Raw genomic sequence first — 14,824 nt, forward strand, 5'->3', positions numbered from 1 at the left:
TCTCCATAGCTACAATGACTGCTAAGAGTGCTGATAGTCCATTAAAGATAGAGAAAGGGTGCAACATCAACCTGAAGAGGACAATTGCCAGAACATTCAGCATCACAGTCAGGCATTGGAGGAAGTTAACTACAGATCACGGGAGTGACTCTAGGAGGTATGTTTTCATTATTTGGGACTCCTGTGGAAAAGGTCCCAGAGATGAAAGCGCTAAAAGGCCCAGAACTTTCCAACATTCCCTCAAGTCTAGACATTTATTGGTGGCCCCATTTAGTTCAGCTGCAAGATCCTACACTTTCTAAATGTAGGTCCTACTAAGCTGCTCCAAATGAGTTTGTGATTTCATGTTCTGAATTGACTCTCTGAAGCTACCCAGTGTTACTGCCACAAAAGATAGCAGCTGAATGCATACCGCTCTTCCAAAGCCACTGCTATGTTCAACATACACTTTGATTTACAAACACTGAATGTGCAAGAAGTGCTCACCTGCAGTAAGAGTAGGGTCCCAAGCCCATCTGTACAGCTTTTTCAACGCTGTCAACGTGAAGCTCTTGGTAAAGCAAATCTGAATTCCAGGGCACGCAAGTGTATCCAGAAACAGTTTTTTTCACAACCCCTCTGTACTCAGTACCATTGCCTTTATAACATAGTTGGTTGGGGACTGGACAAAACACAAGATGCTGATCAGAATTTAGGTAAATTCAGTGCTAAAGAAATGCTTATTTCATCACTAGGATGCTAACTGATATTTCTGTGAATTAGAAGTCAATGGGCCTTGCACTTTGCATAATTATTTCTGCTATACAAAGTGGATATTCAAAACCACCAAATCAAATAAACAGCGCGTGACACTCATTTTATACATGTACAAATGAATACACAAGGTGCAACGCAGGAGAGGGCTAGGGGAAACCATAAATAAAAATCTTTCATCAGAAAGGTGCAGCAAAGAATGCATAATCAAACATTTAAAGTACCTGATTTTTAGAGACTTGAAAACCTGGCATCCTCTCAGTAGCTCAGCACACCCAAACATACATATGCTTTCCAAGTACTAACAATTGCTCCAAACCATTCAAAACCATTTTTCTGTCACCTTCATTATGGTCATTTGTCCAATTAGGTTGGCACATGTGCCTTCTACCACCTACATGTGCAGCTGTTAGAATCTTTCAGTGCACATCCAAGTGTTCATACAGGGACATTTTTATGCACAAAGATGAACACAAGGGTACGGGGGAGGGAGGAAGAAGAGGAGGGGGCAAAAGGCTATGGCCCACCCACTTTTGTCCTGGCCACTTTTTGCTACAGACCTGCCCCTGCTGTCTCTCCTCTTCCACCCAAAATCTTGCACCTGAGCCAGGCTGGAAGCCAGAACCAGGTCAGGTTAAGAAATGCACAAGCAGCTATGGGGTGCTGCAGACCCTCCATCTACCCAGGGCAATGGGTCACAGGGGTGGGAGCAGAAGCAGAGGACTGTTCTCAGGCCCAGGCTCCTTGGCTCAGCTCCTGCTTCCAGCTTGGCTGGAAGGCTGGGCCTCGGGGGAAGGGTGGGGGTAGGGCAATGTAGCATGTGGGGCCTCATGACCCCCCTCCCCCAAGTTTTAGGAAGAATCTTTGCCCCTGATAGAACAGGAAACCAGGGTCTATTTTATCAGGCATAAGAGATTTAAAGATATAACATCACAAACTATTTAACCACTGGTACATCAACCACTGCATACCACATTGGCAGTCAAACTTACCAGGTATCTACTAATGCTCCCTTGATATTGGTGGAATGTAGCAAGACAGGAACTGGAGAACAGTGCTGGTAACATAGAAGTTTATGGTAATGGCAATTATCCCTCTAATCATCAGTGAAGGGTAGACCTCAAAATTAAAAGTGGGCACCAGGCACAAAACTCAGATCAGAATTTCAAAGGATTTGGGCATGGGATTTTGATGTGGCCGGTTCTTAACGTCTTTGTCAAGATCCTAGGGAAGGGCATTTATGATCCAGGGTCAAAACAGAGTCAAACTTCAGGCTGAGATTAGCAGAGAAATTCGTAATCTAATTCCAGGCTAACGTGGTTACCAAGAATTAAAGTCCAGGTCAGGAAGCAAGGTCCATATCAAACTGAAGTCAAAGATGGGAGTTCAAGTACAGGAAGCAGGACTGTTGAGGTAGCAACAGATGGTCCAAACTGTTGCATGGATAATTCCTGGAATTCCTGGTCATTTATATAGGCTACGTACTCAATCTGGAGCCAAAAGGCTGCTGCCTGTCAGACTCTTTCAGGTTAGATTTCCCATGGTCTGCATCCACAGCAGGTGCTGGGTAGCGAAGTGTGAGTTATTTGTAGTCACTGCTGGCTGGCAGCTCTGCAAGCCCAGATCTGCTAGGCCTTACATTACGCCCCTCTCTCGGGGCACTCTCCTGTATGGGCCCCATGAAAATCTGCTACAAATTAGGGCATGGACTTGGGATGTTGGCTCGTAGGATCACTCTCTGAGCCATTGTCCTTCAAGACTATAAGGTACCGGAGGGAGCCATGATTAATTTTCAAATCTAATAGCTGGTGGATCTGATACTGTTCACAGTTAAGCTGTCTACACTGGCCCTTTTGCGGCCAGTGTAGACAGCTGGCAAGTTTTTTCCGCAAAAGCAGCTTGCCAGTCTAGACACAGCCCATGGGTTTATATATGTCAAGAAACCAGTCAAGAGCCAGGAGCCTGCTGCCTGTAAGACCTCTCAGGCAGGACTTCCTCTGGTCTGTGTCCGCAATGGGTTGTGAGTAATGGAGCACAAACTCATCATAGCTGCTGCTGCCAGGCTATCTGCTACCTGGTAACTCTACAGGCCATGGTTCAAGACCTGCTAGGCCATTTGCAAAATGGGATATGTAGCTGCATTTGGATTCCAGGTAGCTGCATTTGGACTCCAAGCACCTCGGTGATATTCTGAGATCACCACTTCTACTTTTTCTCATCCCAATTATTGTTCATAAAACATATATGAAACAAATTGCATATGTTTTAAATAATAATAATAAGAAGAAGAACTGTTTTTAAAGTAATTTTCTGATCAAGGCTACAGGATAATGAAATATCATGTGTTTGAAAGAGTTAGGTTCATATAAAAAAACAACACTGTGCTTTATGTTAACAATCTCATGTTACATTTGGCCAGGGAAGTGCCAGGTGCAAGTTTTATTGGAACTGTATTTATTACATTCAGAAATGATTTAGAGATGTGAACTTCTGTAAGAATGCAAGAAGAGAGGGACAGTCTATTAGCATAGTATCAGGGCCAAATTCTGCAAGGTTCTGAACACTGAGGACTCTTAATTCTCACTCACGTCATTTATAGGGAAGTTTTCAGCACCTCCAGGACTGAAATCTAATGTACTTCCATTGCTGCATATCAGCCACTCAATGCTAAAGCTGCAGACAGAATACAAATAGAAGTCTGGCTGTTTAGATAGTTTTCTAATTTTTTGCTTGTGTTCTACTTTAAAAAAAAACAGTCTACCTAGTGTAGACTGTTTTTATCCACAATCCAATCTCCATTCAAGGTCTCTGATGCTAGTTGGGCAAGTTGAATAGCAATATCTCAGAGAATTTTTTTTGAAATGCTTGTTCTCAGAAAAGGTCTAGTTTATTTAGACTGTAATATCCTGTGGAGGTAAATCCACATAAACACAGTGAAGCTATTTTGTTAACAGACATCCAACATCCGCTTCACACTCCAACTCACTCACTAGACAAGCAATGCTGTGATTTGCAGATCACAATACAGAAGCCCTTAAAAGGACACCTCATTACATTCTTCCCAATATTTTAAAAACTCAGCAAAGCCTGACAAATATTAGCGTCTTCAATTCTGAGTTCACCATTCTCATAAAAATCATTGGTACTAAAATGGTCTTGCTTGCTCACTGGTACTAGAACAGTTTTGCTTTAAGTTCTTTTTCACTGGTCATCTTCTAACTATGGTCTCATAGGTTGAAAAGGTTCTTTTGTACCCACTTTAATGGTGTTATGGCAGTCTGCTTTTCAACAGTTCCTAACTGATTGCTCCAATTTGCAATTGTTTTCTCCCAGATTCTTTGTGGTTTTGTGCAACTTTTCCTCCTTAAAGTACTTTTTTTTACTCAATTGTATTTATGAAGAACTGGGAATGGAAGGTTCTGTCTCTTCTGTATTTTTAATGTCAATGAACATTGAGAGTCCCTCATTTCATTTTGTGTCTCTTTGCCACATATCTCACTGGAACTCGTAGGTACTGAATGTCTGAATGGATTTTTAAGCCTCATTTTTGGAAATCCATTAATTTCTTCCTGTGCCTCCTTGAATCTTTTTCTGACACTATTTGGAGCCTGCAGCTGTTTGTGTATCTATTCTGCTTTGTATTGGTGTTCTCCAGTCTCATCACTTTCTGCTTATTTCAAATGCACAACTTATGCATAACTTTGCTGGTAAAAAGATCTGTCTTTCCTCTTTCAGTTCTGTTTCCAGTGCTCTGCAATCCTGAAAGGCTGTGAGATGTAGAATATATCAACTTTCTTTGTTTTAGTAATGTCTTCTGTTCCCATTGCCTGACCCCTCTAGTGTTCTTACACCCTGCCTATATGTTTCCCTTCCCTTTTTCCACAATTTTTGTGTATGTTTGAACTCTTGTGAGGGCCTATTAACAGTAGTGGGCCTTTTCTCTCCAAGGGTACATCTAGACTACAAAAAAGGCTGTTTTTCTGACAAAACTTGAGTTATGTCTACACTGCAGATGCATTCTTTTGCAAGTAAATCGAAAGAACAGAGAGCTTTTTCCACAATTGGTAATCCTCATTCTACAATGAATAATGCTTTTTTGCAAAATATTTCTTTCGCAAAAAGGCACGTGGGGACGGGAAAGAGGGAGTTTTTTCAGAAGAAGAGGGAAGAGGAAAAAGCACAGGTGCCCTGGTGGCCATTCTGCCCATAGCAATCACTATGCAAGATAGCATCCAGGCAGTCTAGACACTCTCTTTTGAAAAAGCGCGTCACTTTTTCGATGCGCTTTTGCAGTGTGTATGCTCTCTTTCGCAAGAAGTTTTTTCAGAAGATCTCTTCCTAAAATGGTTCTTGCGCAAGAAGCCTGTAGTCTAGATGTAGCCTAAGTGTGGTCTAGTGGGCACTGCACAGGCCTGAGAGTCGGATGTATTAAGCTCTGTTCCTGATGCTGCTACTGCTTTCCAATTTGTCATTGATTAAGCTACTTAGCATTTCTGCGTTATAACATTTCCACTTACTGGGGAGTTGTGAGGATCTACAAATCAGTGTTTGTAAAATGCTTTTAAATTGTCGGATGAAAACCACTATAGAAGTAAAATATATATCTGTTTGGTCACATGATTCTATAGAAACAGAAACAATCTAATTAGCTCATTAATGAGGAAAAAAAGGTTCATATAATGTGCTGTTTTCCAACAGCACATAGTCTGACTGAGCCATTGAAACCATAGCTTGACTATGACACACAAAAATAATTTGTTGTGGGCCAAAAGCTATGCACAAAATTGGCAGCCCCTTGAAATGAATTAAATCTAATAGAAGGTTGACACATAAAACAGGAACGGATCTGATCATGGATTAAAGTAATTTATAACACAAAAAACTCTTAGTTGAGCATTTGCTTAAAGAATGCATGCTGTAGTCATTGCAGGTAGACTTACTGTTTAATATATTTCTAATGTAATAAAAAATACCTTAACATTTTTGACTTGCAAACACTTAAAAGCTCAACTGAGCTAGACTTCAGGAGATTACTGCTTACCAAAAAAAAAAAAAAAAAAAAAAAAACAAATCACCATTGTATAAATTCACCTACTGTGTAAATGGAATCCTTTTATATACAAGTTTTAATTCCAGAGTTTTATATATGCCACCAGGAATCCATTATAGCCTGAAGAAATAAACTGCATACATTTCATAGTTAAAAGGAGAGATGAGTTAATCTTTCATTTGATTTTACTAGTGACATTTTAGACTACAATTTCAGCACAGCAATAATGATTCACACTGATAGCCATGGATGGTATAAATATCTACAGGCAGCTAGATTTAATAATTACATCTTTAACAAATAGCTTGCTACCAGAAAGAATAAGGAAATACAGAAGTTTTGGACAGAAATGAACAGAAGTTCAATAGTGCTATGTTTAACAAAAGGATGCCTATGCAAAGATCACATTTGCAAATTCTAGGATCCAGCTTACTTAAACAGTTCATCACTAGTAATTCAGTCAATTCACTCCTAGTCACTGAGGCCCAGATTTTCAAAAGTTGTTTAGGGGCCTAAAGAAGCAGATAAGCATCTAGTGGGATTTGAAAAGCTTACACTTGGGCACTTCAAAAATCCCACTAGGTGCTTATCTGCATCTTTCAGCAAGCACCTAAATACTTTAAGTATCTGTCTCTAAATCAATTTGCTCTTATTCTCTGTCTTGCCTATTAAATCAATTCACACCCACCCACATATTACATCTATTGACTTTTCTCCTCCCACCTAGTCAGTCTATTCACACCACCCACTAAATCAGTTCATCTGTATCCTCCTCTACATTAAAGCAGTTCATACTCCCCCTCCTGTATTTTTAATAATCCCCTCTGGCCGGCTCAGTCAATTCACTCACACCTCAGCAGCTCCCTGCCAATCAGTTCACCAATTGGTTTGCACTCAGTTCTTCTTTAGAGGATTTTCTTCACACCCATAAAAGTATAAGAATGTTTTTAGAATAAAGTTCAACTCCTTAACTGGGTTTAGAATATGACCAGCCTAGGAGCTGCTATATATTCTGTAAAGACCCAGGTTGGGTCCTGTTTGGAAGGACACATCCAGCTATATGAAATCCAGAGTGGTTTGGGTTTATCAGAAGCTGTACTTTTCAGCCAGGTCAACTGTATTCAGATATAATAGTAACAGAATACTTTGTTTTTTTCTTTGCTTTTAAATACCTAATGGACTAGGGGTGTTAAAATTATGTTAATTTACTAATCAAATAGTTGATAGAATTTGTATCGACTACTCAATTAGTCAATAGGGGAAGGCAGCCCGGCTCAGACCCTTAGGTTTATAGCTCTGCATTTAAAATGTAGTCAGAGCTAGGTGAGCAGGCAGCCTGGCTCAGCACCGGCTCATGCCAAACTGGGACCAAACCCCACTGCAGCTCTGCAATTTAAAATGCAGTGGGAGCTGGGGGGCAGGCTACCTGGCTCCTATTGCCTTTTAAATTGCAAAGCCGCAGTCCGGTTTGGTCCTGGACCAAACTGAGCTGGAGCTGGAGCAGCCTCTTCCCACTGCTTCCAGCACTATTCCCTGTCTCCACCACGCTGCTGCCTCTAATAGAGGCAGCAGCCCGGGGGGAGGAACAGGCAGCACACCCAGCACCAATTTCTGCTTCCCCCTACCTTTCTGTCTCTATAAGAGGCAGCAGCACTGGGGAGAGGGGAATGAGAGGTCGGGGGGGGGGATGTGAGTAGTCGACTTCGACAAACTGATAACCCCAGGCTTACATCCCTATACTGGACTAGAGAATCCAGACGTAGATAGTTTTCTTGCTGCTTATCATAATAATAATTTGTTATCTAGATAACAGTATCACCCATAATATGCTAATCGCTGTACAGCCTTATTGGAAGGTACAGTTCCTGCCCCCGTGAATTTATAATATAAAAGGAGGCACAGATGAATATGGGACAAGGTGTGAGAGAAGCTGAAAGACACAGTTGCTAGGTCTGTAATATGACTTAGGAGAGGAATCCCTGCTCATGATTTCCTGATTTCATAGCTAAGGATGAATTTTGCACTGAAAGCAGGCATTTACAGTTTGGTCATGGATGAACAAAAACCAGTGTATCTTCTCAAAAATGACAGCACTCATGATTTTTGTGAGAATTTACAAGTAAATTGGGTAATTATTTTATCCATTAAAATTAATTTCAAAAAGGTCCTTTAAGAATGTCAGCACCCTGTCACAGGCTGTTTCTTTTCCTTGAATGATCTTAATAATGGAACATCACGAGTGCTTCAAACTTTTTACAGTTAAGCTCACTGAAATCTTATGCTACATTTGAAAGGGGTTTTTTAATGATGGACATTTTTTTCTTTATTCTTCCTAACTGAAATTGGCTTCTGTGGCAAGGGTTGCCACATAATGTTCTGCTGCACAGAATTCCACAGAGAACTGCTCTTTTTCAAAGCAGTCGCCACCTCTCATTTTTCTCAGTGGGACTGAGGTTGTAACTTGCCAGTAGCTAGAGCTATTCTCAAAATAGAAACCTATCTCCAAGAGTTCTCAGTAGGTCTCCTCTTAACGAAAGATGGCTGCTGTGTTCACTCCCACAGACAACAATGGGAGGCAGTGGCCATTTGAAAGAAGACACCTTACCCGAGGGCAGCTATTGCCTCAAGTCTACTGAGAGCAATGGGAAATGGAAGCCATTTTGAAAACTGGTAATTTTTCAATTTGTTATGCATGCTGCGCAATAGGAATTAATCATATGGAATTTAGTTTTGCTCTCACTTTGAATTACTAAACTGTTTTTGTTTTTTTTAAAAAAAACATAACACAAGAGAACAAAAAAGAATAGTGAAAAACAAATAACAAATAGGTGTTCCTTAGAGGGCTCCCATCCTCATACTCAGCTACGTCTGTTCCATTGCCCAGTGCAGTCAATAGAAGTCTGAAAAAATGGATTGGCCCTTTCAGTCTGAAAGAGACAGTCTGAGAGGCTAGTTCCCCAGACACCTGGAAAGGGGTAAGACAAATGAAAGGTGACGAAATAGTACCAAAAAAAAACCCCCAACAACAACAAAAACATGGGCTGTCAGGAATAGTTAGCGTTTGGGAGGAGGAGAAAGAAAATCCAGGCTGTTCTTATAAAGGCCTTGGACTAGGAGCACTGTTCAGAGGGCATGGCCTAGTGATCCAAGTTGTTAGTTCCGTCAGGGAAGGGTCAAAGGAGTGTTCAGATGATTAAGTGGGTAACACAAAAAGGAGGCTCCAACTCCAGTGGAGCAGAGCTGAGAGAAATAACTCAGCCTGGCCACAGACCCCAGAAGGAAGTTAGTGGAAACCCTGAGCTTAAGAAGAGAGTTTACAGGACATGGAGCCTAGACTTGATCTACACCAAACAAGGAAACTGCAACCTTCTTACAGACTCTTTCCATTGACTACAATGGGCCCTGGGTCACCATGCAAATCCTCTTAGCCAATGTGATGACAAGATCAGTGTGGAATGGCTAAAGGCCTACTGTAATTTGTGTGCAAAAAATTGCTGCATATGAAAGATACCACTGAGTTTAGTAGAAGAGAAGATGTAGTGCACTGGTAAGGTTTAAAAATATATTTAATCCATACAGCGACAAACTTCAGAAGTGTAAGAAAACTACATAAAAAACTATGCACTTCTGAAGCTCAAACAAGAAGCAACAAAGCAATAACATGTCTAGATATCAAGAGCCAGATTCTCCTCTCAGTTTTATTTCTGTAAATTTGGAATAGCAGTGGAGTTTTACTGGTGTAAAACTGGTATAAGGGAGAAGAGAGTCAGACCCAGATGGCTAAAAGGAAATGCTAAAAGGAAACTTTTATTAGCATCTAGTCCTATTAACTATTGATGACTGACAAATATGGGAAGCTACCAGCAATCTTGTTAAAATAGAAATTTATTTACTTCATGTGGGAACAATATAGATCCATATTTGTCTGTGGAAGAATTTATGCTGCAGTACATATGCTACAGTTTGGATCCAAAACCTGCAAACATATGCTTAACTTTAGGTACATACATAATTTAATTACACTGAAGGATGTATGTTTACAAGATTGGGGCCGTGGTAATGAAGTATGCAGTAGGTTTTATTTTAGAGGAATATGTTGAACTCCTTAGCTGGGGAGAAGTTACTTATGCCACATGATTCTTCAGAACAATTATTAGATGATAACTGTGCTAAATGTAGAGGAGAAAATGCAAGTAACTAAAACCTGCTACCAGTCAGATGATCAATCAATAACGTTTTTCCTCCCTGGCACATTGTAATACTTACTGATATTGCAGTATTTCCCTACAAAGTTTCCTTTGCAACCACATATAGTTTTCCCAGTCACAACACTCATTCTACAGGCGCTGTCATGGAGGCAGGGATTATTGATGCAACCTACAAATATAAATAAAAGATCAAAAGCAATAAGTGTACATAATTCAAGAAGGATAAATTGTTGATAAATTGGAGAGGGTTCAAAGAAGAGCCATGCGAATGATTAAAAGATTAGAAGCTACACCTTATTGTGATATATTCAAAGAACTCAATCCATTCATCATAACAAAGAGAAGTTAAAGGAATGACTTGATTACAGTATCTACAAAGGGAACAACTATTTGATAACAAGCTCTCTAGTCTAGCAGAGAAAGATATAACAGACTGGAAGTTGAAGCTAGAAATAAGGCATGTATTTTTAATAGTGAGGAGATGGTGGTCTCTCCATCCTTAGAAGTTTTTATGGCCAAGCTTGACAAAGCCCTGGCTGGGATGATTTAGTTGGGATTGGTCCTGCTTTGAGCAGGGGTTGGACTAGATGACCTCCTGAAGTCTCTTCCAACCCTAATCTTCTATGATTCTATTATATTAATTAACCATTTGAGAAATTTACCAATGGTTGTGGGCTCTCTGACATCTACAGTTTGTAAAATCAAGATTGGCAGTTTTTTTCTAAAAGATAACCGCTAAGATTTTTTTTCTGGGAAATTCTATTTCCTGTGTTATACAGGAGGTCAGTTGCCCATATTAATCCCTTCTGGGCTTGGAATGTCTCAAAGCTACACACAATGCAAGAAAATGCAACCCCCTTATGCAAATTTCATAGCATACCTTATAGGAATCATCATAAGTAAGAAGACTCTAGGGATGTGCATCATATTTACCATGGAGATAACGTCTCCTTCTCTGACACTTTTTATTGTTCTCACAGTAGACCAGACCTTCAGCTGGAATAAACTGAGATAGTTCTATTGAAAACAGAGCTATGCTGATTTATATCAGTTGAGGATCTGGTCCAGTGTTCACTTTTACTGTCAGTACCAAGATAGTTTCCCCTGTGTTGCAAATTATCATTGTTTAACAAATAACATAAACATTATTATTACTGCTACTCACAATATGGTCTCCACTATTGCGAAGGTTTTTAGTAAACTGTGTAAATACTTCATAATAACCCAAGAGAGAGGAAGCTTGGTCAAGTAGTTAGACCATGTGACTACAATCATGATTCCTGTGGCCAAAGTTATGCCGTTAGCAATTTTGACTCGTTGGCATATTCTCAGTTCTACAAGGGCTTTACTATGTGAGCTTGGAAAGTCCCACTTCTGTGTCTTAGTTTCCACATCTGTAAAGTGGGGATAATATTACTTACTTAATATTGCAGAGTTCTATAAAGCTTACTTAATATAAATTTGTAAATTGCTTTGAGATTCTGGGATACAAGTGTAATTTTATTACTTATCATTATTACCATTATTATTATTATTATTTAATCTAATGTTTATTGTTATCAGCCCCAATTCAGGATCACATTCCTATTCCTGAACACATTAACATGTATGCTGAAACACATGCTTAAGTCCATCCTTGTTCAGGAAAGCACTTAAGGACATGCCGAAGGACTGAATCAGGGCTACTCTCTGTAAGCCGCAGGACAATTTTTTTTCTTTTTGGGTGTATCTGTTGCAGGACTACGTAGAATACTGTAGCATGGATTTCGGTATCACTGTTTTTATTTAGCCCATTACATGCAGATATGCACACTTAGAATAAAATAATACTGATGCTGTGGACAGCAGAGTAATACTTGTGTATCGTGTGTTTTGACATTCGATTCGGCTGTTAACACACGTGCATTCTTCCACTATTCCTTTGTAGATTCTTGTCCAGTTTTCACCATTGTCAAAGTACTCATAGCGACTGTCATCAAAACACTTCCCTAAAATTAAAACCAAAAAATATTTATAAGGCTTATTTGTTACAAAGAATAATACCAAATGATGTGTTATTCCCTAATAATCCCTTTTCATGTTAACTAGCCAAATAGTATTGGAAAGTATGGCTTACTCTCTGAACAACTACGTTTCTGCCTCAGTTCATGCATAATACTGCTTCTAAGTGCCTGGACACCTATCTTCCACTTTGGCCTAAAATGAGATCTACAAATCAAGGGAAAACAGGTGTTTGATTGCCTGTTTTGCCTATGGGAGCTGGGGATTGAATGGAGGGTATCCTACATCCCAGATAACTGGCTTCATCATTGGATTAAAAGTTAAATGGTGCACACAGATTATGGTGCCTCTTTTCACCAGTTTTTGAATGTGTTCCAGTCTTGTAGGCATGATCAGAGCCTTGCATCTGTGCAAGCAGAGATGACTTGTACCTGCCAATTGCATGAGGGCAGCAGCTTCAGCAGATGTTACTGAGCAAGCTCTGTCCACCTGAGCATTTTCAGTACAAGTCAACCAGCAAATCTGGAGAGGGAGAATGTGACTTCAAGTGTCCCCCTCCCCATGGCTCCTGCTTGCAAACAGCAGATCAGGGGCTTTAACTGCCAGAGTCCAGGAGAGGGGCGCTGTGGATGGGGATTGTAAGCAGAGACAGGCACCACCCTGCAACTGGCACCTTGCCTAATTCGATGAGAGGGTGGGGCTTAGGACACACCCTTCTTGCTGGCATCTCAAGTTGACTAGCTCTGCCTAACATGCTGGCTTTTGTGGATTTCATTCTTAGGCACCCATTTTCCCCCTTCCCTATAAAGGGAGACCCAGGCCCCTAACTCAGGCTTTGTGAATCATACTCTTGGTCTAGTGATTTTCTAGATGTCTGAACATTACATGTCCCAGCGCTCAGTGGTGTCACACCCCAATTCCCTTGTGGATCCAGGCTTATGTGCTAATGAAGCAATTTGTGCTTTAACCTTGCTGCCATGGTGATAGGAGCTATGACTAATAGTAGAACCAATTAGAAATAAATAAAGAAGCTGGTTGGGCCAGATGGCTTTCTTTGGCTTTTAAAATATCATATTCACCTATGAAATGAACCAGACAGTTGCACTATTCTGCAAGCCTCCCAATGGTTAATTCAATACATAAAAGGAAGAAAATCAGAATATAGTACAATGACATTCATCCCATTTTTATGTACTGTTCATAGCCGTTAGTTTCGCCGACTGGTCCTTACAGATGAAGGGTGTAACAGATGCAGCTACCCTGGTGCCCCAGACAGTAAAATATACATTAAATAGCTCCCTGGCAGGAAAGGGATTGCATTGAACAACAAAGAGAAATGAGACCTTTTATGGGACCTGAGTCTGTTCTTATACAGATGAGAATCAGGAGCCATTCCACTGAGGTCCGTGGAGTTAGTCTGCCAGAGGCAGTGCTAGCCCATTGGGGCCCCAAACAGGAATAATTTTGCCCTCACCCCATGACACATACCAAAAAAAAATGAGTAGGGGGCCACCTTGGGCTTCTCAGGACCCTGAGAAATTGCTTAGTGTGCTTAGGTCTGGGTCTAGTGCTGTATACCATTGTAAAACTGGTGCAATAGAATGATAAGAGCCTTATGGTCTGATAACTCTTACTTATTCTGATGTAAATATGGAATAACTCAAGTGTAGTCAATGGAATTATGTTGGTGTAAAATCACTGAGGGTGTCTCTACACAGCAAAGTTATTTCGGAATAATGGCCATTATTCCAAAATAACTATGCGAGCATCTACACAACAAATCTGTTATTTTGAAATTATTTTGAAATAATGGATGGCTTATTCCAACTTCTGTAAATCTCATTCTAAGAAGAATAATGCCTATTCCAAAATAAGGTATGTGTAGACACTCCACTGCTGCTATTTCGATATAGCCCCTCATCAGGGACATTCTAAATTATTTCTCCTGAGGCTCTAAATTGAGATAGTATGTCTACATTAGGGAAGCCTAACTTGGACTAATTTTGAGGCTTCCCTGCAGTGTGGACGTGCTATTTCAAAATAAGCTATTTCAGAATAACTATTCCAGAATAGCTTATTCCGAAATAACTGTGCAATGTAGACATAGCCTGAGAGTACAGAAAGACCCTTATAATACCTTTCCTCAGATTCTTTTGTTTATCATGTCTCTCCACTCTGAGTACTAAATAGTATAATTAGTTCTAAGCGTGTATGCTAATCTCAAAAACTGAGTATGCGGGTTAATGGGGAGGAAGCGTTTTACTGTATGTCTCCTAATCTAATACTTTAATGGTGGTTCTGATCAGGTTTGAATTTCTAGCCATATAATTAGTCTATTTTCAGCTGTCCTGTCACAAACTGATTGTCTATTATAATCACTTGGAAACCAGCCTACGCAAACATTCATGTTAGTGTTCTCTAACATCACAACAACATTACCTTTTATCTAACAAACTTGGAAAAGTCCTCTACTTCTAATATCCATTGCTCATTAAAGAAGGCACTTACAGGTTTCACAGTCTTTTCCAGTGAATTCTTCAGGACACATGCAGTGATAAGAACGATGATCATATGCAACAAAACAAGTCCCTCCATTTTTGCATTGGTGCTTTGTACAATAATCTGAGAAAGCTATTAATAAATTATTGTTAATAACGGACAGACAGCTCAATCTTTGTTTTGTCAGACATTTGCCATTTATGCAGAATAATAACACTTTGGGTTCAGATGCCTTGTGGTTTTAATATCGCCATTCAATCTCACTAAAACAATGGTTTTTTTTTAACCATTTATTTTTTAATTGTACAATAAC

General features: G+C 40.0%; 1 protein-coding gene across 1 annotated transcript in view; it reads right to left on the bottom strand.

Annotated features, from left to right (window-relative positions):
• The window catches only part of HGFAC (HGF activator), a 62,020-nt gene that overhangs the window by 19,869 nt on the left and 27,327 nt on the right, over positions 1–14,824 (bottom strand). Inside the window, exons 5-8 of the mRNA XM_075930824.1 lie at positions 14,521–14,643; positions 11,868–11,999; positions 10,070–10,180; positions 487–661 (exon numbers count right to left, since the gene is read on the bottom strand). Coding sequence (XP_075786939.1) covers positions 487–661; positions 10,070–10,180; positions 11,868–11,999; positions 14,521–14,643 — 541 coding nt within the window. The remainder of the gene's footprint in view (positions 1–486; positions 662–10,069; positions 10,181–11,867; positions 12,000–14,520; positions 14,644–14,824) is intronic.

The sequence above is a fragment of the Pelodiscus sinensis genome, chromosome 5, assembly GCF_049634645.1.
Source record: "Pelodiscus sinensis isolate JC-2024 chromosome 5, ASM4963464v1, whole genome shotgun sequence".
In the NCBI taxonomy this organism is placed as follows: Eukaryota; Metazoa; Chordata; order Testudines; family Trionychidae; genus Pelodiscus; species Pelodiscus sinensis.